At 40.2% G+C, this 23,876-nt stretch overlaps 1 protein-coding gene across 1 annotated transcript in view; it reads right to left on the reverse strand.

The window, feature by feature from the left end:
• Positions 1-498: 498 nt before the first annotated feature.
• Positions 499-23,876, reverse strand: part of LOC147705971 (protein-glutamine gamma-glutamyltransferase E-like) — a 285,536-nt gene continuing 262,158 nt past the window's right edge. The window contains exon 13 of the mRNA XM_086932428.1: positions 499-1,269. Within this exon, the coding sequence (XP_086788554.1) occupies positions 1,116-1,269 (154 nt within the window). The 3' untranslated portion in view covers positions 499-1,115. The remainder of the gene's footprint in view (positions 1,270-23,876) is intronic.

The following is a 23,876-nucleotide window of genomic DNA, read 5'->3' on the forward strand; positions in this document are numbered from 1 at the left end:
TACCTTTGCACTATGGCGCAAGTGTGTCTGTGTAGGCGGTAGGCAGTAACTTTTAGCACCAGCGCTAGAGAAAAAACAGGAGTGCGCCATATTGTTGTAAAAACAGTTCATCCATGCATTTTGGAAATGGCAGGACGGGGCGCTGCAAAATTTCCCAGAGCTCCGCGCTCCTTCTTTTCCTTGCAAATATGCCTCTTGGTTCTCACATCACCTGCATTAAAAGGCTGAATTGACAATATTAGGATTAAGATGTCTCTGTCGTTGTACAGTTGCTGCAATTGAGGTAACCAGCTCTAGGAAAACAAACTTTTTATTATTATATTTATTAGTATTATTAATATTAATATTGTTATGGTGAATTAGTAGAACTGTGGTTAGGCTTTTAATAATGGAGCAACAAAAGTAGGTCCCCTAAGCTTTCAGACTTTTCTCACGTTCCTACAAGCATGTAGAGAAACCGGGTGTACGCTATTTGAATGAAATATTCAGAACTTCAAACAGATTGCAAAATAAGTTTTATTGGAATTTTACCTAAAACCAATACAAATGGCACTTGCTGCAAGCTGTAAAAGACACATCTGTTACGACTATGCAAGTTTATGTAAAGATATACTGAAAAAATTGAGGCAGCACGCTTTATTTTAAAAACAACTATAAAAGAAAGGTAAATGTGTACATACGCAACAGTGGGTTGGCAATGAGCGGATGATGATATGCTGCAATTTGAGTCTTCCATTTAATTCTTTATGGCATTTCCAATAGAGTATCGACATGCCAAAACTTACATTTATCCCAAGATCTACCTATTTGGTTGGTATAACAGTATATATGAGTTGAATGATGTCTATTGCGTTCTTACCAATTATTATTTTCTTAGTTACGTTTGCAGTTATAGAAATAGGACAAACAGGAAAGGTACATTTTCTGGTTACCCTTCATGCATGTCCTCTTAAACTACTCCAAACGGCACCTCCCCAGTGACATATGGCCAGTGAACATTGAAATCATGACTAGAAATTGATCACAGCAAAAAAGCATAGCAAACGTGTAAAGCGCATTCATGAAATATCATAAAAGGTATGCATTCTGAGTTATTGAATGAGATGCTGTAGGTATCATGAATTCTGGGCCACATCAACATTCTGGAATCCCTTGACTTTCGAAAATTGATCACACACCAGGTTGGCCAGCAGTTGCCTGGTTCCTTTTGTGAAGGGAGTGATTTCTACAGGAATCTTCATTATCTCCTGTGGCTTCAGATCTTCTACCCTGTGTTCAAGGAAGACAAACCAAAAGCATATTGATGCGACTGTATCTTAGAAAATGACTCTCCATTGTGGTGTAGTAGAAGGATATAACAGAGTGGAAATAGATTGGTAGGAATAAATTGTGGTCAATTTCAAATGATCAATCGCAGATGTTCATAATTTTATGTCTTAAAATACACAATTAAAACTCACACCTCCCAACTCATTGAGGAACCAGACACATTCCCATAGAAGAGAAGGCTCCAGGAAGAGCACCTGACTGGTAAAGCATCAGCAAAATAAAGACAAATCAAAACAAAAATCTTTTTTATCAGAATGATGACAAAAACAACCTAATCAAGGAGACACTTTTATGTGATATATACACACTTCCATGCAGCGCCAAAACCACAGCAAAAAACAGAAACACGCCCAGTTCTCATTTACATCATTTAATGATTTATAGATGTCACCCGGGGCTCTGGTCAGGAGGCAGCTTGCTCTACACCATTTGTCCTGTTAGCACGGTCTAAAACAGAACCAACTGCTAACCATTAAAGTGGGGAGAGAATGTAGTGTAATGGCCAAAACTGCCAGCTTTGGAGCTGGGTAACCAGGTTCGAGTCTCGGCATCGGTTCAACATCCTTTGATTCTGGGCAAATCACTTAATCTCCCAGTGCCTACAATAAATGTGTCATTAACTGGTGCTCACGAAAAGGGTCAATGTTGATGATTAAGTGTTGGTGCTGAGCACCGGAAACTACTGTCTCAAATTAAGCACTGCACCAACTACTTCTGCTGTGTAGAGCATGGAATCTGTACAGAGTACAACATAACAAGCATAGCAGCGTGTTTTACACCTTGTTCTTTCTCTGCGTATAGGATGGTACAATGAGGTTAAATTTGAATGGTGTTGCACTTACATGTAGATGCTAATGAACAGGCTAGTGCAGGATTTGGGTAGTTTGAGGTTATGTGGGGCTGCTTGTGAATTCTCGGTTGCAAGTCTTTCTGAAACCTACACACACAGAGAATACAGAATACCCCACAAATGTAGATTGTGAACAAGTAAAAAAACAAAATGTCCAGTGGAGATGCAAAAAGAAAAAATACTTTTTTTCAGCCATAAAAATTTGTACGTCGGTTGAATAGCATGTATTGAAAGCGCAACTTCAGTTATGAAATTTTAACTAACAGTCAAAAAGGCAAAAAAAGCAAGCTTAAGGCAATCCAGAAACTGTTTGGTTATTATTAAAGTGTGCCATTTACACCTCCGCATTGCTGTCAGAGATTCTGGCTTTAAGGTGGCATTGGAAATTAGAGACAAATATATTTAAAGTATTTTTTATTTTGATAGTGTGTATTTTTAAAAGATAATCTACTGGCAATTTCTTTTCATGATAGAAGTAAAATTGTTCCCTCGCGCATACATTTCTTATCCGTTTTAAATGATTCTGTTGTAGAAGGCAAACCTTTCCAACTAGGCTACCATAAAGCATATAACACATTCTTAAAAAACGTGACCAACGAGACAATGTACAAACCATCCAACAGAGGAATCCAAAGAAAGCTATACAATCATCAAAACAAATCTGTAAATGCATCATGTTGCATTACTGAGAGCAATTTAGGAAATAACACTTTTAAAACACATCTCAGAGGAGGAGAGTCATAAAGAGACAAGAAAGGAGTTTCATATTTGAGAGGCTACTAAAGAGGACTTCTCCTGACAACTCAACGTGTCAGTTAGGTAAGGTGGAAGCCTCACAATCCAAGTCTTACAAACTCAGTAGCCACATTTATATTGGTCTCGGAATTTGACGGAGAGCAATCGCAAGGCTCTTTAATAGGAGCGATCCTATCAGAACTTTTAGCCCCACCAGTTAGGTGGGGGGCAGAATTGAATCCTTTCATGGAAAATTTGGGGGAACAGTGTGCTCTTAGGGAAGACATGAAACATTTCCTCTGTTCACATTGGAGAAAAACAAGGCATCTACAACCTGTTAGAGAGAAGGAGAAGTTGGCCTATTTTAGTCGAAATAACTTATGTAGGCCCTTCAGGAAAGTTTAAAGTCCAGGACAAAGGCTATCAACTTAGGAGATGATAGTGGTGAGAGTTGAGTTAAGTCCTCAACACACCTCCACAGGAACCAAGATTAAGTTGTGATGTATTGGATATATATATATATATATATATATATATATATATATATATATATATATATATATATATATAGATATAGATATATATATATATATATATATCGGCTCAGAAATCCCTCCCCGCAATGAAACGGGAAATCAGGAAGCAGCACTCCCAGGGTAAGTTCATAGATGTTTTATTCTCTCAAAAAACACGCTTTCGGCACTCGGTCTTCCTCAGTAATGAGACGGAAAACACGGCGAGCACAATGCATTTAAACCATCATCAGATCTCTACAGGTCAGTGTATCTTCTGATACACTGACCTGTAGAGATCTGGCTGGTATCAGATCTCTGGAAGAACTGAGGATGGAGGTGGATGAGGACGAAGTTTCTAATTTGAGGAACACACAGCTGGTCACTGATATGGAAGTGCAGCAGAAAGGGGGCGCTACGACTTTCAAACCTACCTCAACTTTCATGCCCGTAATGGGGACTGATGCTATAGACACATTCTCAGAAGCTGTTATTCAAGATTTACGCAATCTGAGGAGTACTACGAAATCTAGAAATGAGAAGCTAAACTTTACCAACAAACAAAAATTGGCACTTAAAAAGTAATGCATGGACTCTTCCTTAGTGTGCAAACCCTCGGATAAAGGGGGTAACGTAGTGTTGCTCACCAAGACACAATATGAAAAGGAAGCGTTACGTCAGCTTAATGATCCCAGCACATACATGAGAGTTACGGAATCTGTATATAACACCAGCATCAAGGATTACCACGAAATGATCCTCAAGTGGTATAACAACAATATGCTGAGTTGTGATGAACATTTATTTTTAAGATGTTTAAATCCGGTAACTCCTACCTTTTATTATCTGCCAAAGATACATAAGGACCCACTGAATCCCCACCGGTAGGCCTATTGTGGCTTCTCAAGGTAGCCTCACAGAACATTTGTCGATTTACATAGACTCTTTTCTTTCTCCACACGTGGTTAATCTAAAATCATATTTGAAAGACACGAAACACTTTTTGAACTGCATTGAAAGTATAAATTGGTGTGATGGGTATACTATGTTGGTCATTGACATCACCAGCCTATATACGTGCATTGAGCACGATGAAGGATTATCAGCTATTTCCTGGTTTCTGGAGAGTAGACCAGTGAAATATTTTGAGCATAATAAAATGCTGCTCGAATTCCTACGATTCTGCCTAAATAACAATATTTTTCTCTTTGGTAAGGACCTTTTCAAACAGCTTACGGGAGTGGCGATGGGCACCTGCTCCGCCCCCAGCTTCGCGAATTTATTCGTGGGGTGGTGGGAGGAGCAGGAAGCCTGGTCTCCTGTCAATCAGAAATGGAACGATCTCGTGAAATGTTGGTACCGGTATATCGACGACCTTTTTATTATTATAGAGGGGTCAGTTGAATTGGCTAAGGAATACATGGAGGTACTCAACAACAATCATAATAATCTGAGGTTCCCAGGAGAAATCAGTCAAAGGGAAGTCAATAATCTTGACTTAACAGTTTTTGTTGAAAATGGCAGTCTTCACACTAAACTCTTTCGGATGGCGACCGCTGGGAATTCCACCTTATTTGCGACCAGTGGCCACCCGAAGAGCTTAGTCAATAGTATACCCTATGGGGAACTACTACGGATAAAGAGGAACAATACTAAGGAGCAGGAGTTCCGTAAAGCGGCGAGTAGTAGTATTCAGAGATTTAAAGCAAGGGGGTACAAAGAGGGAGTACTCAGGCAAGCTTTAAGTAAAGTTCATAATCTAGAAAGAAAGAAACTACTAGAAGACAAAACAGACAAAAAGAGAGACAATAAGAAAGCTGATGGAGGGTCGTTTAGACTCATAACTACCTACTCGAGAAATGCTACAGACATTAAACGCATTATGCGTAAGCATTGGAATATCCTGATGACAGATAATGTCATAAAACAAAACTTACCTTCTTATCCTTTGGTGACTTTTAGGAAAGCAAGAGCACTGAGAGACTATTTAGTCCATAGCCACCATGAAGAGTTCAAACCCAAACCCAAGTCAGAACCCATGAAAGGCTTTTTTCCTTGTGGACGCTGTAAGGCGTGTAAAGCAAGTAAACGTACCACACAATATAATGTACCAGGGGTGAAACAGCCTAGGAGAATACAGAAATTTCTCACATGTACCACGCCATACGTTGTGTATTGTCTGACATGTCCTTGTGGCAGAAGGTATGTTGGAAGCACAACAAATCCAGTGAAACTAAGAATTTTAGAACATCAAAGAGCGATTCAAAATGCAGATGTGAGCTACCCTGTAGCCAGACATTTTGATAAAGAGCATGCACGTAACAGGGATCTGTTAGCATACTTTTGTTTAGATTCTGTCCCATTCAGTGTGATAGGGGAGGACAGATTACAAAAGCTCAGGCGACTGGAATCGCAATATATTATTGATCTACAAAGCAAGATGCCTATGGGACTGAATATGCATGAGTACTTGGCTGTCCATCTAATATGATTTATATGTGATATATGTACTGTTATTGATTAACCATAACCATTGCTTCTCTTTACCTTCCAATTTACTTTCCATGTTATATTTGTTTATAATGAATTCTTAATGTGATTTACATTGGGTTGATACAGTGTACCATCAAGTTATTTATACTGTGATGATTAGCAGCCCATACAGGGCAGTATAACACAGTGTTGTGTGCGGGTATGATGGCGGTAGCATGCCACGAAATAGCCCATTCAGGGCGCTATAGAATGTGAGCTAATTTGATCATTTGATTTTTAGATGCTTATTGATTGTGGGTATCTTGTCAATTTTGATCTTTAGATACTTTCGTATTGTGTATATCTTGCCATATTTTTAACATGATACAGACCCATTCCAAGATGGCGGACATGGTCTTATCTTCGTGTCCTACTTCTATGTTTAGCTTTGATGACACGTGATGGTTTAAATGCATTGTGCTCGCCGTGTTTTCCGTCTCATCACTGAGGAAGGCCGAGTGGCGAAAGCGCGTTTTTTGAGAGAATAAAACATCTGTGAACTTACTCTGGGAGTGCTGCTTCCTGATTTCCCGTTTCATTGCGGGGAGGGATTTCTGAGCCGATATTGTTGTCGGGTGCACCCCCGACTGGCAGACACCAGCCAAGCAGTGCGACAGGCAGGTGCAAGTGGAGCATTAATATATATATATATATATATATAGAAAAAAATCCTAACTATATATACCTACTGGCGACCGCCAGTAGGTAATATATATATATTTGTCCTTCTGTTTCATGACGGATTGGACGGGTTGATTGTGTTGTTATCCCCCTTTTTTAGACACATAGAGAGGGTTTCATTTATCAATTATGGACTTGTTTTTGTTAATTTGAAATTCTTGCACTTGGCCTGTTTGAGCACTATGCTTTAATTCATCTTTTGGCATATGAATTATGTATGCGGTATTGTTTGTATGTCACATTCAATTTATTGCTTGTTTGTATCATTGTACAACCCATGCGGCCTGTTTCTTTAGGCGCTTGGGCTTTTAATTTCAATTTAACTCACGTCCTACTCCTGACGCGTCATGTGACCAAGCTCCGCTCACGGAGCAAAACGCGTCAGGGAGGGCACTTGCTCTTGCACTTCTGCATAATAAAATGCACTGCTGACACTGGATCGTTGTGCTGGCTGGATGATTTAACATCGTAACGATTGCTTTCCGAGGGTTATGAGGTCTGCGCCCTTTTGAACCGCTACCAGGAGCGGTTGGGATCTTGCTTGTCTATCCATACACCGGGATTGGTTTGCTTCCGGTTTCGTGGACCCGCCCATTGTTCTGAGGCACGGCGTTTGGAAATCCGACTACGCTTTTCGGCGTTTTGCAATTGAACTGTTCAAGTACTTTTTGCTGTGCCCCCTGCAACTCAAGGACTGGGGCATTTGTTGACGTGCTAACGGTGACCGAACCCGGTGAGGAGCTTCGCAGCTGGAGAGGTCGGCTGACTTCTTTCGGCGTCAGTAGGCGGAAACCGGTAAGGCACCGAAGGTGCGACTTTGCCCTTTCATTTCTGAGTTTAGCGGGTTTTGGGCTTTATCCCTCACAACATCCGTACTAATTACAGCCAAATCAGCAGCTTTGCGGTATACATTGAGACCGCCTATTACATCTGCAAAACATGTTTTCCAACGAGGCGTTAAGGAGTAGGGAGACGGCGGCGGAGGCTCTTTATGGAAACCTGCCTACTGTAACGCCAGAGACTACTCAGGAAAATCGTACAGCTAATACCAACAGCAGTACAAGGGAACTTTTAAAGACTCTTGAGAAACTACTCCGCAGTGAGTTATCCAAGTGGTGGGAGAAAAAATCTTTAGAAAAATACATTGAGGCTAATCGTGTACCTCGGGGCTTACGAGTTATGATTGTTCCCACATATGAAAATCCGGACCCCAAAATGCTTCAGGAATGGGCAGAAAACAACTTACAATCATCAAGAAACATGTTGCTGATTTTGATTGAATATGCCCACACAGACAGGGAAGCATTATTAATTGAAATAGATGTAAATGTATTGCGATTTATATAGCGCACGTATCACCCGAAGGCATCAAGGCGCTTGCCTTGAGAACCCGTCCTGGTATTCCCCTGTGAGATAACCCCAGCACGGTATCCACAAGGTGAAAGCCAGGCATCCCGCCGCGAGGGGCCGTAGTGGAGATTAAGCAAGCTATTGCCCAGAGTCGCAGAGTGTGAACCCATGAGTCGAGTAGGCACTGGAACGAGAATTATCAAGTCCGTGGAATTTTTTAGCCCAAGACCCGCCAAGGCGGGGAATTGAACCCTGGTCCAGGACCGATCTCAGCTTCCGGGTCTGCCGCCTCTAACCCCTGAGCCACACTTCTCCTGCTCTGCTAGAAGCATCAGGTGAAACTGAGTTGATAGTGAACACCCGGAAGGAAATTGATCAACGCTTGGCAAAACTGGAACAAACTATCCAAGAGCGCAAAATTCATAAATTTGCGAGAGATAAGCAAGACTATGCTACAGGGCGTATTTTCACGTTTTCCCGTAAGTAGGACTCATACAAAGGGAAAGCAATGTCTCTCCAGCATAAACCAAGTGGTTCTTCTGATTCAACTGTTCAAACTGCTGCTGCTGGTATAACTAATGATGACAACTTATCAGTAGCTTCTTTCACCGGCTCTGAGGAGAGTACACCCTCTGGAGATGGAGGGGTTCCTGATCTTGCAACTTTTTCAGTAGTTGACGAATTGAATTTTGTCAGCGAGGACCGGAGATATTCTCTGCGCTCACGGAACAATCCTCCACAAGCAGGCAAAGTGGCAGCCAAAAACGTCGGCGCAGGAAACAAATTGCCAAAAAGAGGTGGAGGGCGGGGCAGAACGCGCAGGAATTGGAACAAGTAACGAGTGCACAAGACTATACAGTAATTAACTTGACTGATTTGGTACTTTCTAAAGCAGGAGAACAGCTTCTCTCTTTGGGCTTGTCCTATTGTCCACCGAACAACTTTTCTTATGTCCAGGCACGGATTGATGTGTTCAAATTCCTTAGGAAGATTAAATTACAAAAATATTTCCTATTACATCCGGAGAACCCGAACATACGTTACATTGGACCAGTGACTCCACCAGTAGAGGAATCACTATCAGTTAGGAATTTACAGGGCCTACAAACCCTGATTTCCTTAGCTATTGAAGAAAGTTCACAAACTGAACCTACAGTCAGTCAAATTGTTACTGTTAATCAATCACCATCTACGGCCTTCCGGGGAAAATCAACATTTTTACCGTTGATGCCTAAGGACGCTGTTGATGTCTTTAGTGACAGGGTCATTACAGAACTCAAGACTCTTAACAGGACGATACTGGGAAAGAAAAAACAATGTGATTTTAATAATTTGCAGTATGCTAAACTTGTCAAAAAAATCCAGGGTAACAATCAGGTAGTAGTGAAGAGTGCTGATAAGGGGGGAAACACTGTATTGTGGGCGAAAATTGATTATATTTCAGAGGCAGCCCGCCAACTTGGTGATCCCCTTTGTTATTCTAAAACCACTAAATTTACAATGCTTAACAGCCACGAAAAAACCAGGAAGGATATCAGCGCCTGGTATAGACGTGGTTTATTGACAAAAGAAGAGTCAAAATTCTTGAATGTATTGCATCCCATTACACCTTTGTTTTATTTGTTACCCAAAATTCACAAGTGCACTGTCCCAGTCCCAGGTCGTCCTATTATTTCAGCCCAAGGCAGCATGAATGAGAATATCTCAAAATATGTTGATTTTTTTCTACAGCCCCATATGATTTCTCTCCCTTCTTTTCTTAAAGATGCCACTGATTTTTTGGGTAAGATTAATCACATCACGTGGGGTCCTGATTTGTGTTTCCTGGTGATGGATATTGAAGCACTTTACACCAGCATCAACCATCTACAGGGTTTGGAAGCTGTCCAGTTTTTCTTGGATTCCCGGGAGGCTACCATGAGGGATCATAATCTCATGTTATTGGATATGATTCGCATTTGCCTCTTTAATAATTATTTCCAGTTCGACAGGGACTTTTATCATCAGGAACGCGGGGTGGCAATGGGTTCATGCTTCTCACTCAGCTATTCATGCTTGCATGTTGGCTGGTGGGAGAGGCATGTTCTTGGTGTCACTCACGCCCGCTGGCTCCCTCATCTTGTGTCTTACTGGAGATTTATAGACGATATTTTTATCGTCTGGAGGGGTTCACAGGTTCTGGCAGCAGAATTTGTCAATGAGATCAATGTTAACAATAGGAACCTTAAATTCACTGCGAATATTTCAGCTACTTCTGCTGAATTTTTGGATGTCCTAGTTTACATTGATAACAACACCATACAGACAAAACTCTTCAGGAAAAGTACTGCGGGCAATTCCATCTTGCATGCCCGCAGTGCCCACCCCCCTCACACCATCAACAGCATACCCTTGCGGGAGTTCATCAGGATCAAACGTATATGTAGCATCCCAGATGTCACCCAACAGTGTCTATTAGAATCCAGAGATAGATTCCTTCGAAGGGGTTACAATAAAGCCGTATTAGAACGGGCATTGAACAAATTAACAGCACACCCCCGCAAGACACTTTTAATTCCTAAAATCAAGTTGAATATAAATTTGACTAATGTGGCAACAGCCAGATTTAACACTACATATTGTTCCCAAAGTTCAAGGCTTAGTCAAATCATCAGATCAGAATGGCCAATTGTGCTGACAGATGTTATTCTAGGCCCGTTTTTGCCCAAAACACCGGCTATTACTTTTAGGGGAGCTCCCTCCATGAAAGATTCCCTAGATCGTACACAGCCAGAGCTTCAACTCAAAACCACTTGGCTCAATAAACCTGGCTTTTACAGATGTACCTCGTGCCGTGCCTGCACTTTTGCAGTCAATGGTACGCATTATACATCTGCTTTTAATGACCGTGTTATTCCGATCAGGGAACATTTGACATGTCGCAGTGACTTTGTGGTCTATCAATTAACCTGCACATGTTCTTTGTCCTATATTGGGAGCACCAAGTTGCAAGCACGCCAACGTATTCTGCAACATATCCGGGCCATAGTTAATTCTGATATGAATTACCCTGTAGCACGCCATTTTAAATCAATGCATGACAAAAAATTGAAAGATCTTAAATACACTTTGTTGTGCTCTGTGGCTAACCCTGGTAGGGGTGGTGATCGAGAAAAACTTCTCCGCCAAAGAGAAGCCTTTTTTATTCTTTTGCTCGATACCAGATCCCCCAATGGATTAAATGCTTTTGACGCATTACATCATTATCTGTAAAATCTGTAGTTTTCTTCTGAGTCTTTAATGAATGAATTATGTTCCTTGTATTTTGATGTTTATCTTTGGACTCTATTGGCTTTTGCCATCTATACATCTTGAGTTTGGATTTAGATGATAAAATAGCTGTTGATCAGTTATAGATGACTAGTAGCTCTTTTAACCCCTTCCGTGCGGCCGCGATTTCCCCCGTGTGCGGCCGCCGGACGAACAGGGGCGGGCCGTGACGAACCCCAGCCGTCATCAGCACACGAGCACCGTAGTGCATGACGGCTGGGGTTCGTCACCAGCATGGAAGGGGTTAATATGTATATTTATATATGTTTATATGATGTATTTTTGTATGCATATTTTTTCTACAAAGACAATCATGGTAGGTTTTCATGAGAGAATTCCGTCGCTTAGTTTATTCCATGTATTTAACATTCTATTTTTTGGTCTATATATCTGCACTTTTACATACAAGCAGTTTTGTGATGAACAATTATTTATCAGGCCAATGTGTTATGTAAAGGAACCTCATTTTGCACTTGCAAGGGATTTCCTTGGGGGTTTTTTCCTTTAACATTTGCCCTTCTGTTTCATGACGGATTGGACGGGTTGATTGTGTTGTTAGCCCCTTTTTTTAGACGCATAGAGAGGGTTTCATTTATCAATTATGGACTTGTTTTTGTTAATTTGAAATTCTTGCACTTGGCCTGTTTGAGCACTATGCTTTAATTCATCTTTTGGCATATGAATTATGTATGCGGTATTGTTTGTATGTCACATTCAATTTATTGCTTGTTTGTATCATTGTACAACCCATGCGGCCTGTTTCTTTAGGCGCTTGGGCTTTTAATTTCAATTTAACTCACGTCCTACTCCTGACGCGTCATGTGACCAAGCTCCGTTCGCGGAGCGGAACGCGTCAGGGAGGGCACTTGTTCTTGCACTTCTGCATAATAAAATGCACTGCTGACACTGGATCGTTGTGCTGGCTGGATGATTTAACATCGTAACAATTGCTTTCCGAGGGTTATGAGGTCTGCGCCCTTTTGAACCGCTGCCAGGAGCGGTTGGGATCTTGCTTGTCTATATATATATATATATATAGACTCGGCTACAGTTCGAACGGGTGAATGAATTTATAAGAAATTTGCCAAAACTGTAGAGTCTTGTTCGCAGATTACGCTTTTTTTGAAATGGTGTAAATCCGTTCAGTAGTTGTTGAGAAAATTAAAGTTAAAGTCAATTATATATCTATAGGCGCGCACACGTGCGCGCACCCAAGCGGCTGCGCGTGAGTGGTATTTTTTTGGGCTGCGTGACGTCTGTTAACGTTCGATTCGAAGGAAATCAGGAAGTTTTGTCCGCCATTTTGTCACTGCGAGTAAATATATTGTTCATTTCAAAGCGTTGAAACATGGAAAGGGGAGAAGGTAGAGATTGTCTTCCTGCGTAGGTTTTCTCGGGGTGTGCAGTAAGGCCCTTAAACGCAAAAAGATATAATTTTTCCCCGAAAAACAAATACGGGGTGCGCGCACCCGGTCGCGCACACCTATTTACAAGAGTGTGAAAATGGAGGTAAATCAGAAGTTTGAGTGCTTAGATATAAGGTGGCTCTGAAAAGAGCCCTTGTGTTAATTGAGTGTTTTCTGCATTTATAAGTAAGTACCGATGCAGAGCCTGATGTTGCAGAGGAAGATTCTGTTTCCCTCATTCGTGAAATGAACACCGTCTCTCCTATAGACGTCTTGCATGTGGTAGCGCAAGTTGTTGTGGTAAATAGAACCCATGCTATAATCTCTGAGGAATGCAGAAACAGATTTATTTACATGTCTCCTTGCTTTCTCAAATTGTGCACAATGGTGATTGGACCAATTCCATTTCTGTCTTTGGCATATATTGGAATATACCAAGGCAGATCGAGGAAAAAGTGTCATCAATTGTTGAAAGGTGTCTTTTAGAAGCATTTCCAGACCTACCCCAGTGATTTTGCCTAGATCGTTCCCACCACAGTGCACAATTATAAGGTCTGGTTCTGGGAGATGCATAAAAGTTTTCACCAATGGAATCAATTGGTGACATTTCAATCCTCTTTTGGAAATCCATGTTATGTGTACATTTGGTAAGCTGAGGTTGCAAATTCGTCTGCTTACTGCATATTTTTCACTCCAGTGAATATAACTGTGTCCTATTAGCCAGACCTTCATTTTCAAGGGATTTGTAGTCGTCCTCCGATCGGTTCTGGAAGTGGAATGGTAGTTAGAAGTTGAAATTTTAAATAAAGAAAAAGGAAGAGGCTGGGTGTGGTTAAAAAAATAAAAATGATTGGTTGATTGTAACAAGTGGAGAGTGAACAGGTCAATGTTTATGTTAAACGAAAAGTACTATTGGGTGTGAAAAAACAAGACTTGTAACAGAGTTGTGGATTGGCAGGTGTTTCTGGAGGGAAAATAGTCTTCTTAGTTAGCTGTAGAACATTGAGACATGAACTTTTGACCTGTGCCTTCAGCAAGGTGCAGAATGAGGTGTAACCATGGAAACAGCCGGAGATGGCAGTTGGTGATGGGTTCACTCTTTGGTGCCTCTGCATCTGAGTCTGTTCTCTGGTGGATGGCGGACAACTGTTTGTTATTGTGGAGATGAAAGGGTGATAAGGAGAGAAATACGACATAGCGTCTGGCCTGTAGAAGCGTGGGAGCAGTGATTAACTCTGAGTGAAGCTGAACTGTGTCGGTGCTTAGTAACAGTAAAAAAAAAATGTTAACAGTGGTATAACTGTCTTTACGGTGCGCGACCTACTAAGAAAGAGTTCACGGGCCGTAATTGGTTTGCAGGTTCTAGTATCAGTAAGTGAGGTCGGGAAAAGAAAACATTCAGGACTTTATTTATGAAGGCCTTGCGCCACCGGTGCGTTACTTTTTCCCATTTTAAAAAATGAGGCACTGGCATCGGAAGGTCTTCATAAATAAGGTCCTCAGTGACTACAGTTAAGGTTATGTGGAACCCATGAATAGTTTTTCAATATGAAATCATTTCAGTTGAGATTATGGATTAAAAGAGAAACCGTGAATATTGAAATGTTTATTTAGAAATGTACTGTTTTAAAGGCAAATCATTATGTAATATGAGTACAGAAATTGCAAAAAAAACAGTAATTGGTATTGTCAGTAGTACATGGAATACAAATGCTATAGTTGAAGAAAAATGAATATAGTTGGAAAAAAACATTGTACACTCTTATAAGGAAGTATACTATATTTTAATAAATGGAAGAAGGTTTCTGGCCTTTCAGTTTAGGAACGATATATGAAAATGCAAGTGGTTATACATCATTACTTTATGAATCAGCTGTCAAACAACACGAAATCATAATGTCCACTGTTAGTAAAGCAAATAGGTCTGTTCTTCAAAAGAAAATATGGAAAAGAACGTGAAGAATATAGAAAACCAAAAGGAAATGAGGACATCAATGGCTTGTTTGAGAGTTATTGAAGCATTGTTTAGGCAAAATAGGTAGTTTCTGCTTGTAACAGGAAATCAGTTTTATCATTTGAAAGTATGTCAGCTATCCAATGGAAAAGAGTAAAGCAGTACTGATGATCTGTTATAATCGGAGCGTCTTTTACCATCAGAGGGCAGCTCGGTGGGTTTTCGATGTAGCTCGCTGTTAGGAAAGAGTTAAGTGTCCATTGTGTAGGCAAAGTATGCAGCAAGTGCCTCTAACATGAAATCATTGTTATCATCTGAAAACATGTCAGCCATCCAATTGAGAAGATGAAAGGAGCATTCATGATCTGTCATTATTGGAGTGTCTTTTACCATCATTAGGCAGCTCGGTGGGTTTTCGATGTAGCTCTCTGTTAGGAAATCTTGCGCCGCTGCGAATATATTCCAATGACCCAGAACTCCTTGTATCGCTGCAAAGGCCATAAACCCTCCGTTGTAACAAAGCTGTTCATGATCAAGTAACGGATTCATGAGGTGATTGTAATTCGGTTCACGAGGTACCAAATTGCAGAGACATAAATCCAGGGCCCACGTGAAATCACAGCTCAGGCAATGAAATACAGGCTGCACACAGGTGAAATGCGAATATCGAAATGATAATCGATATGAAGTATTCAAAGTCGAGAGTGGTAAGATGCCGTAGTAGTCAAGCATCCTCTGGCGAAATAGTTCTAAGTGGCCCGGCTCATTTGCGAAGGCAGGAGGGACATCCATTTTGAATTTCCCAAGATGGTACAGGAAACGGCGCAGCACCGCTGGTTGTATAGCAACTCCACAGAATTAGGTCGCCGGCTATGCAGTGGAGAGGAGCAGAATGACTTGATACATTTTCTAGGAGTCTAGTCACTTATATATTGCTTAGTGGTTATTAAAAAAGTAGCTTTTTTTGAACTGGAGGATGCGTTAAAAAATAAGGGAGTGATTTGAGGGAGTTGTAAAGCAAGGTCAATTTTTTTTACATCAATGCTGTTTTCTGTGAATGTTAGCTTAGTGAAAGATATGTGTGTGAGCAGATGCAACGTTCAGTTTTAAATGTGACAATGGCGCTCTTGTTCATGTCTTCCGATTCAAGGTCGGTATTCGCTGCCAAATACAAAGATTAAGAAACGCATGCGTGGGGTACATAGTGTGCATTCTTAAAGGAAAGTAAATGAAGGGTTATTTTTACCGCGTTAGCATTGTCGTTTAAAAAGTTATAGTGATTTCTATTGTATGTGAAGAAAGTGTCACTGATGAAGACTGAAAATAAATCCTTATAAATGATACGGACTGGTGTATTTTAGAAAAGGTTTGTAACATTACATGAATTGTGGAAAAAAAATAATGTAATTGAAAGTGTATGGTTTGAAAATGAAAAGTAGAGGTTTATAGTTCATGTTTTGAAAGCAGTTCTAGAGGGTCAGATGAAAGTGTATGGTTTGAAAATGAAAAGTAGAGGTTTATAGTTCACGTTTTGAAAGCAGTTCTAGAGGGTCAGATGCATGATAGATTTATTAAAAATAGAACATGTTTTTAAATAGTATTTTGGAAAAAATATGTGTCTTTATGTACTATTTACATTATGTGCCTGTTGCGTATTCTTTGAGTTTTAGTAATCCTGTGTCTTATAAGTTTTCTAGGGGCGGTTTGAGGTTCATGGTGGGTTTGGGCAGGGAGGGTAGGTTGGGGGTTTGTAATAGGGGGTTTGGCAGGGGTGGAGTGCGGAGTTTAGTGAAAAGTGAGGGGGGCGGGGAGTTACGGTGTTTGGTAATGGAGCAGAGTCAGAGGACGCCACATTTGTGTTATGGGCTGCCACGGAAATATGTATTTATTCTCAGAGGTTTATTATATTAAGGATATATATTAGCATGGTGGCTCTTGTCGTTTTGTTGTTTTGTGTATGTTTATAATGCTGGCTCTGTAGTTTTTGTTTATGGACCTTATTGCGACACACAGGGGATCTACGTTGCACAGTTGGAGATCAGAGATTTAGGAAATAAAACTTTATAATTGTAAGGGCTGTAAGCGATAGAAATCGCCCGTTCTCGGTGTAAAAAATATCACCGCTAATGGTGGTATTTTCTACGGTGTTAGTACTCGAAGGAGACTAGTAACATATATGTGTAATAAAATTATGTAATAGGCTCAGCATTTTACATTATCTTGGAAAACAAAAGTTGATTTTACATAGCAATAAGTCTCTTATAATTAAGGGACGGAGTGTATATAGTGCTATTTAGTACTCTGCTATGTGATTGATGTCGAATATTTCATAAGAGGAGGCTTTAAAAGATTTACGATAAACTGGTTTTCTAGGGAAGTGGGTGGAGTGTTTCGTGTAAATTGCAGAATAGAAACTAGTTAGAACCAATTGGAAGTGTTGTTTTAAAGTCACATGACTGCACATGCGTGTCTCGACGCCTGTACGCGATAGGTGGGTGCGCGCACCCGGTCGCGCACTATAAGAAAGCGGCGAGAAAATATCAGCTAATATGCTCTTCAAGCTTGTTTTGGTACAAAGAGTTAGTTCTGAAAAGAACTTTTTTTTTTTTTTTGGAAACAAGTGTTATGATGCTTTTTATTTCTTAAAGTTGCGACAACATTTTTCAGTATGTCATACTATCCAAATAAAGTGAAGAAATTTAACTTTTCTTGGAGCATTTATGACTCTCAATTATTTGTTTAATTAGAGTAAAGCTTTGCTCTCCGTATACAAGAAGTTCTCCACAGTTCGTGCATTTCATGTGCACGTTCGCCAGATATGGTCTCAAGTCCATCTCAGCACTCGATGGAGATACAGGTCGTCCACCGGAAGATGTGTTGATTACTTCTGATGGTAATAGCGTGGCCTCCGTTTTTCTTGTGAAAGGTGGTCGCTCATTTTCATCAGATTCGGAAGATGAATGCGGAACGGTAGCCATTGTATCGAAGTCTTCGGGAAGATGTTCGACGTTGTTGTCTCTTGAGAGTAGAAAAGAAAGTGATGGTGGTGGGTGGAGTGCTGCATGTAAATTGCAGAATAGAAACTACCAAGAACCAATTAGAAGTGTTGTTTAGAAGTCACATGACTTCACATGGGAGTGTCAGGTCCTGTACGCGATAGAAGGGTGCGCGCACCCGGTCTCGCACTAAAATAAAGCGGCGAAAAAACATCTTATAATATGCTCTTCGAGCATGTTTTGGTGGAAAGAGTTAGTTCTGAAAAGAACTTTTTTTTTTTTTTTTTTTTTTGGAAACAAGTGTTTTGATGCATTTGATTTCTTAAAGTTGCTATGATATTTTTCAGTATGTCATACTATCCAAATACAGTGAAGAAATTTAACTTTTCTTGCAGCATTTATGACTCTCAATTTTGTGTTTAATTAGAGTAAAGCTTTGCTCTCCGTATACAAGAAGTTCTCCACAGTTGTTGCATTTTATGTGCACCTTCGCCAGACATGGTTTCAAGTCCATTTTAGCACTCGATGGAGATACAGGTCGTCCACCGGAAGATGTGCTGATTACTTCTGATGGTAATAGCGTGGCCTCCGTTTTTCTTGTCAAAGGTGGTCGCTCATTTTCATCAGATTCGGAAGATGAATGCGGAACGGTAGTCATTGTACCGAAGTCTTCGGGAAGATATTCGACGTTGTTGTCTCTTGAGAGTAGAAAAGAAAGTGATGGAAGTGGGTGGAGTGCTGCGTGTAAATTCCAGAATAGAAACTACCAAGAACCAATTGGAAGTGTTGTTTTGAAGTCACATGACTTCATATGCAAGTGTCAGGTCCTGTACGCGATAGGAGGGTGCGCGCACCCGGTCTCGCACTAAAATAAAGCGGCGAAAAAATATCTCATAATATGCTCTTGGAGCACGTTTTGGTAGAAAGAGTTAGTTCTGAAAAGAACTTTTTTTTTTTGGGGGGGGAAAGAAGTGTTATAATGCTTTCGATTTCTTAAAGTTGCTACTACATTTTTCAGTATGTAATAGTTTGAAAATGAAGTGAAGAAATTTATCTTTTCTTGGGGCATTTGTGACTGTCAATTTTGAGTTTAATAAGAACGAGGCTCTGCTCTCCATATAAAAGAATTTCTCCACACTTGTTGCATTTCATATGCACCTTCGCAAGATATGGTCTCAAGTCCATTTCAGCACTCGATGGAAATACAGGTCGTACACCAGAAGATGTGCTGGCCACCTCTGATGGTAATAGCGTGGCCAGGGCTCTTGTCGATGCTTTTGCATAATGCTCAGGATGCCTTTGTTTAACATGCCGCTGCATGGTGTGTGCAGAAAAGGAATATTTTTTATTTGGATTTCCCCTTGAGAGCTCCGAATTGCATATCGTGCAGGTTACTTTTGGCGCAATCACTTTCTTTTGATCTTCAGGATAAGTGAAAAATTGCCAAATGAAAGATTCCTTTTTTCTTCTTAACGGTGGTCGCTCATTTCCTTCAGATTCGGAAGATGAATCTGGTAGGGAAGCCATTTCAGCAAAGACTTCCGGAAGATGCTCGACGTTGTTGTCTCTTCAGAGTAGAAAAGATTGTGAGGAAAGTGGGTGGAGTGCATCGTGTATATTCCAGAACAGAAACTACTAATAACCAATTGGAAGTTTTGTTTTCAAGTCACGTGACTTTACATGCGCTTCTCAGGACGTGTAGGCGGTGACACTATGTAGTTACGAACGTGATTACATACTTAGGAACTAGCATTCAAAAAAACTATGAAATTCACTGAAAAAACCATAGGTTTTACACACGTTATAGTTAGGAAGTAGCATTTGAAAAACCTATGAAATTCACTGAAAAAACCATAGGTTTGACACCAGTTATAGTTAGCTGGAAATTTTACTGACATAAAACCAATGAAATTCCACGTTATAGTTAGTTGGACTCACTATAACTTGCGTGTGTAATGCACTGCTGATGACATTACATATTACATCACTCATGACATGGTCAGTGACATCACTTATGACACCATCCAGTGAATGTGTGTCTTTCTAAAAAATAAATATGTTTTATATATGTATATGTAAAGGTCGAGGAAAGAATAAATGTTTAAATTATTGTCTTAATGAATGTTTTTTTCAAAAAGAAATGATTGGATAACTGGCTTATTAAGTGTACCTTAGTGAATAAATATATTAGCGAGTAATGTTTAAATATTTAAATATATGTATCAGTGTTTCACTTTGTGAATAACTGGCTGCATGGGTTGATGAGTACCTACATGTGTAGGTATTTGGGTTCTTAGATGTTTTTTTAGTATCAGTATGAGTGTTTCTATGGTTTCATGGGGGTATTACTAATCACATAGATGCATGAATGACTAACTCTCTCTTTGTATGTGTTTAGAAGACACCATATGTGCAGGACTGTATGGGTGGTTGAGTGTGTATAGTTTTATATGCAAATAAATGGATGTTCAATAGTTTATTTGCATGTGTGAGTATGTGTGTGAGTAACTTTGGATGATTGTCGATGTGTAACAGGATGTATAGGTGTATCACTACATATGATGAGTGAGTATATGTATGAGTGACTATATAGAACTGTTGGTGAATGAGAGAATGTGTATATAGATGGTGGAATTACTGAATTGGTTGTTGTAACTGGTATGGGTATGTCCATTTTTTTGAAAATGTTAATTTCTATTTTCCAATATGTGTTTTAAGGGTTACATTACACTTAAAGGAGGTCTGTCATCAGTGATGTCATAAGTGATGTCACTGACCATGTCATGAGTGATGTAATATGTAATGTCATCAGCAGTGCATTACACGCGCAAGTTATAGTGAGTCCAACTAACTATAACGTGGAATTTCATTGGTTTTATGTCAGTAAAATTTCCAGCTAACTATAACTGGTGTCAAACCTATGGTTTTTTCAGTGAATATATATATATATGTGTATATATATATATATATATATATATGTGTATATATATATATATATATATATATATATATATATATATATATATATATATATATATATATATATATATATTTAAGCCTTAAGAAGAATAAACCTAAGTCAAGATTTCTGCCACACACTATATCAATAACCAAAGGGTCCGAAAACTTGGACTCACCTTTTCTCACAAAACTGGGAGTTTTAGTCCGAACAAGATCACCCACACTGAAAGTGCAAACTTAGACACTGTTCCTTGTATCATAATAATACTTTTCTTTCTGCTGTGTCCTTTCCACATTGCCTTGAAGCAAATAACTACATAAGTTGTGCATCACCCCTTCCTTTAAAAACCTACCCAACCAGGCTGGCCTGAACTGCAAAGCAGCCTTTCTTCCTTTAAGAGCCTCAAAAGGAGAAAATCATGTCATGGAATGTGGAGTGGTCCTATAAAACAACAACATGGATTGGACAGCATTATGTACATCACACTTGTGAGATACTGCCCATTTCACACACTCACCCAGCACCCTATTGAAGCGCTCCACAAGGCCATTAGTTTGAGGATTGTAAAGTGAGCTCTTGAGATGACATATGGAACTCTCCCTTAAAAAACTCTCTACCTCACCTGAGACAAATTGCACTCCATTATCTGCGATAATTTCCTCAGACAGACCCTCATTCAAGAAAATTTCTTTCAGAAAAAGAATGACAGCCCTGAAGTCAAGCTCACCAATAAACTTTAGACAAGGCTACCTAGAATAGTGGTCCATGAGAAAGAATAATAAATTACCCAACCAAATCAACACCAAGTTTCTTCCACGCTCCTGATGGACACACAATGGGCTTCTTCAGCAGTGGGGTGACAGTTTTGAAAGTTTTGTCAGCAGAGGACCATTTCATGAGTGTCCATTTGTGGCCACCAGAATGACTCACATATCCTTTGTTTAGTGAAAGTGGAACCCTAGTGTCCTCATGTGCCTTTGACAAAATAGTGTGCCTTAACTCTTCAGGGGAAACCAGTTTGACACCTATCAAAAGCAGCCCATCTTCAACTGGCAGTTCCTCTGACACCTTGCAAAATGGCTGCATGTTTTGAAGTGAAGATTTCTCCCTAGGCCGACCCGAGACAACCTTCTCCATAACTTCATTTAAAACAACATCATAGCCCACCTTTGTTCTCCAACACTTTTCGGTGAACTGACAAGAATTCTCAATCCCCAAGGCCACAATGAAGTAACATTCATCGTTGCCAACACCAACAACCACATCCTTCTCAACTATGGGATTTCAACATGCACATTCTTCCCTCCTGAAATATTCACAACCTCAAAATTGAATTGGAGACGTCTGGCAGTAAACCTTGCTATTCTAGGCATGCTACTCTTGCAATTGGTACCATTGAGCGTCGCCACTAATGGTTTATTATCCGTTTGTAAAACGAAATTTCACAAATAACACTTGAATTTTTCTATAGCCCAACAGCATGCCAGCAATTCTTTCTCAATCACTGAATAGTGAAGTTCGACATTTCTTAATACCCTTTGGCGCAAACCCTATCGTGTATTCAGATTTCCCATCCTGCTGTGACAAAACAGCACCAACCCCGAATTTGCTAGCGTCAACTGTCAGAACAAATTTCAGATTATGATCAAAGGTTTTAACGCATTCACACTGGTAAGTTGATTTTTATATCATAGAACGCAGACGAACACTCACCACTCCACTCAAATTCTGTTTTATCCTTTAGCAACATAGAAACGGCTCTGGCTCTGGATGCAAAATCGAGTATGAACACATACCAAGAAATTATTTAACTCCATCTTTATCACTTGGAGGAGGAGCATCATGAATGGCCTCAACTAATCCAGTCCTAGGATGTTAAGAACCTTTTTCAAAATAAGATTGTGCTCTTCTCGAGAACACGCGTCAGTCAATCAAAACATCATCCTGGAACACAGCCACCTTGGAAATGCCCCTCAGCAATTCGGACATAAGTCTCTGAAACAGAGAGGCTGCAGATGCCAAACCAAAAGGCATGCAGGAGTACTCGAAGATTCCTGAAGGTGAAACAAAAGCTGTGAGATGACACAATTCCTCAGCCAACATGACCTGATGATAGGCAGAAGCTAAATTTAACTTGGTGAAACGTTTTGTTCCAGAAATAGAGGACAACATTTCCCCAATTTTGGGAAGAGGATGTGAATCGACCCAAATCTCTTTGTTTAGAGGCCTGAGATCAACATTTACCCTCAGCACCCCATTTTTTTTCTCGGCCACGACTAAAGGCGAAAGCCAGATAGAGAATTCTACAGGCTGAATTATACTCTTGGCCTGCAAACCCTCCAATTCTTTCTCTAGCTCATTTGGAACACTAAAAGGAAACCCTCTCAATTTGAGTTTTACAGGTATCGCATTAGCCTTAATCTTGATTTTGTGTTAGAAACCAACGATTTTTCCCAACGCCCCAGAAAATACCTTGGGGAACTCATTCCGCAAAACTTCAATGTCATCAGATTCTCTAATAACCAAGACTTTTTCTTTGGTTCCAGGACGTAAGACCATACCAAAAAGCACTTGGTGAAACCATCCTAAGATGTTCAAACCCTTAACAGCAACATAGATTTTACCAGAAATACGTCTCCCTTTAAACATCATGGAATCTTCAAAGAAACCTTGAAGATCAATTTTCCTGCCCTCATAGGAGAATGGTCCACCCATTCAGGTGGGGATAGAGTCCACCCGGGCCGATTCTGTTGTAACAACTCTTGAGTTACCATCGTGATTCTAGCCCTAGAATCCACCTAAAGATAAAGCGGCTTGTCTCCCACTTGCACATATACATAAGGGTCAAGACAAACTTCATCCTGCACGCAGCTCGCACTATCCTCACCCACCACCCCAATGATGTCACGCACTTCACCCATTAAGTCAGGGGTCCCCAAACCAGTCCTGGAGGGCCAGATCCATGCCAGATTTTTAAAATTACTACATGTATCTCAATGGGGATATCCAAAAAATCTGGCATATATCTGGCCCTCCAGGACTGGTTTGGAGACCCCTGCATTAAGTTCTCAACATCCGCCTCGCAATCCTCACTGGCTGTTAATACTTTTGTGAACTTCCGTCTCGCACGCTGACAAACTTTTGCAAAATGACCAGATTTCCCACACATACTGCATTGAGCACTCCTAGCCGCACATGACCAATTCCCCTTAATATGCTGAGGATAACCACATTTGGAGCAAAAATGATTTTGCTTAGGT

The sequence above is a fragment of the Lissotriton vulgaris genome, chromosome 7 (genome assembly GCF_964263255.1).
Source record: "Lissotriton vulgaris chromosome 7, aLisVul1.2, whole genome shotgun sequence".
In the NCBI taxonomy this organism is placed as follows: Eukaryota; Metazoa; Chordata; class Amphibia; order Caudata; family Salamandridae; genus Lissotriton; species Lissotriton vulgaris.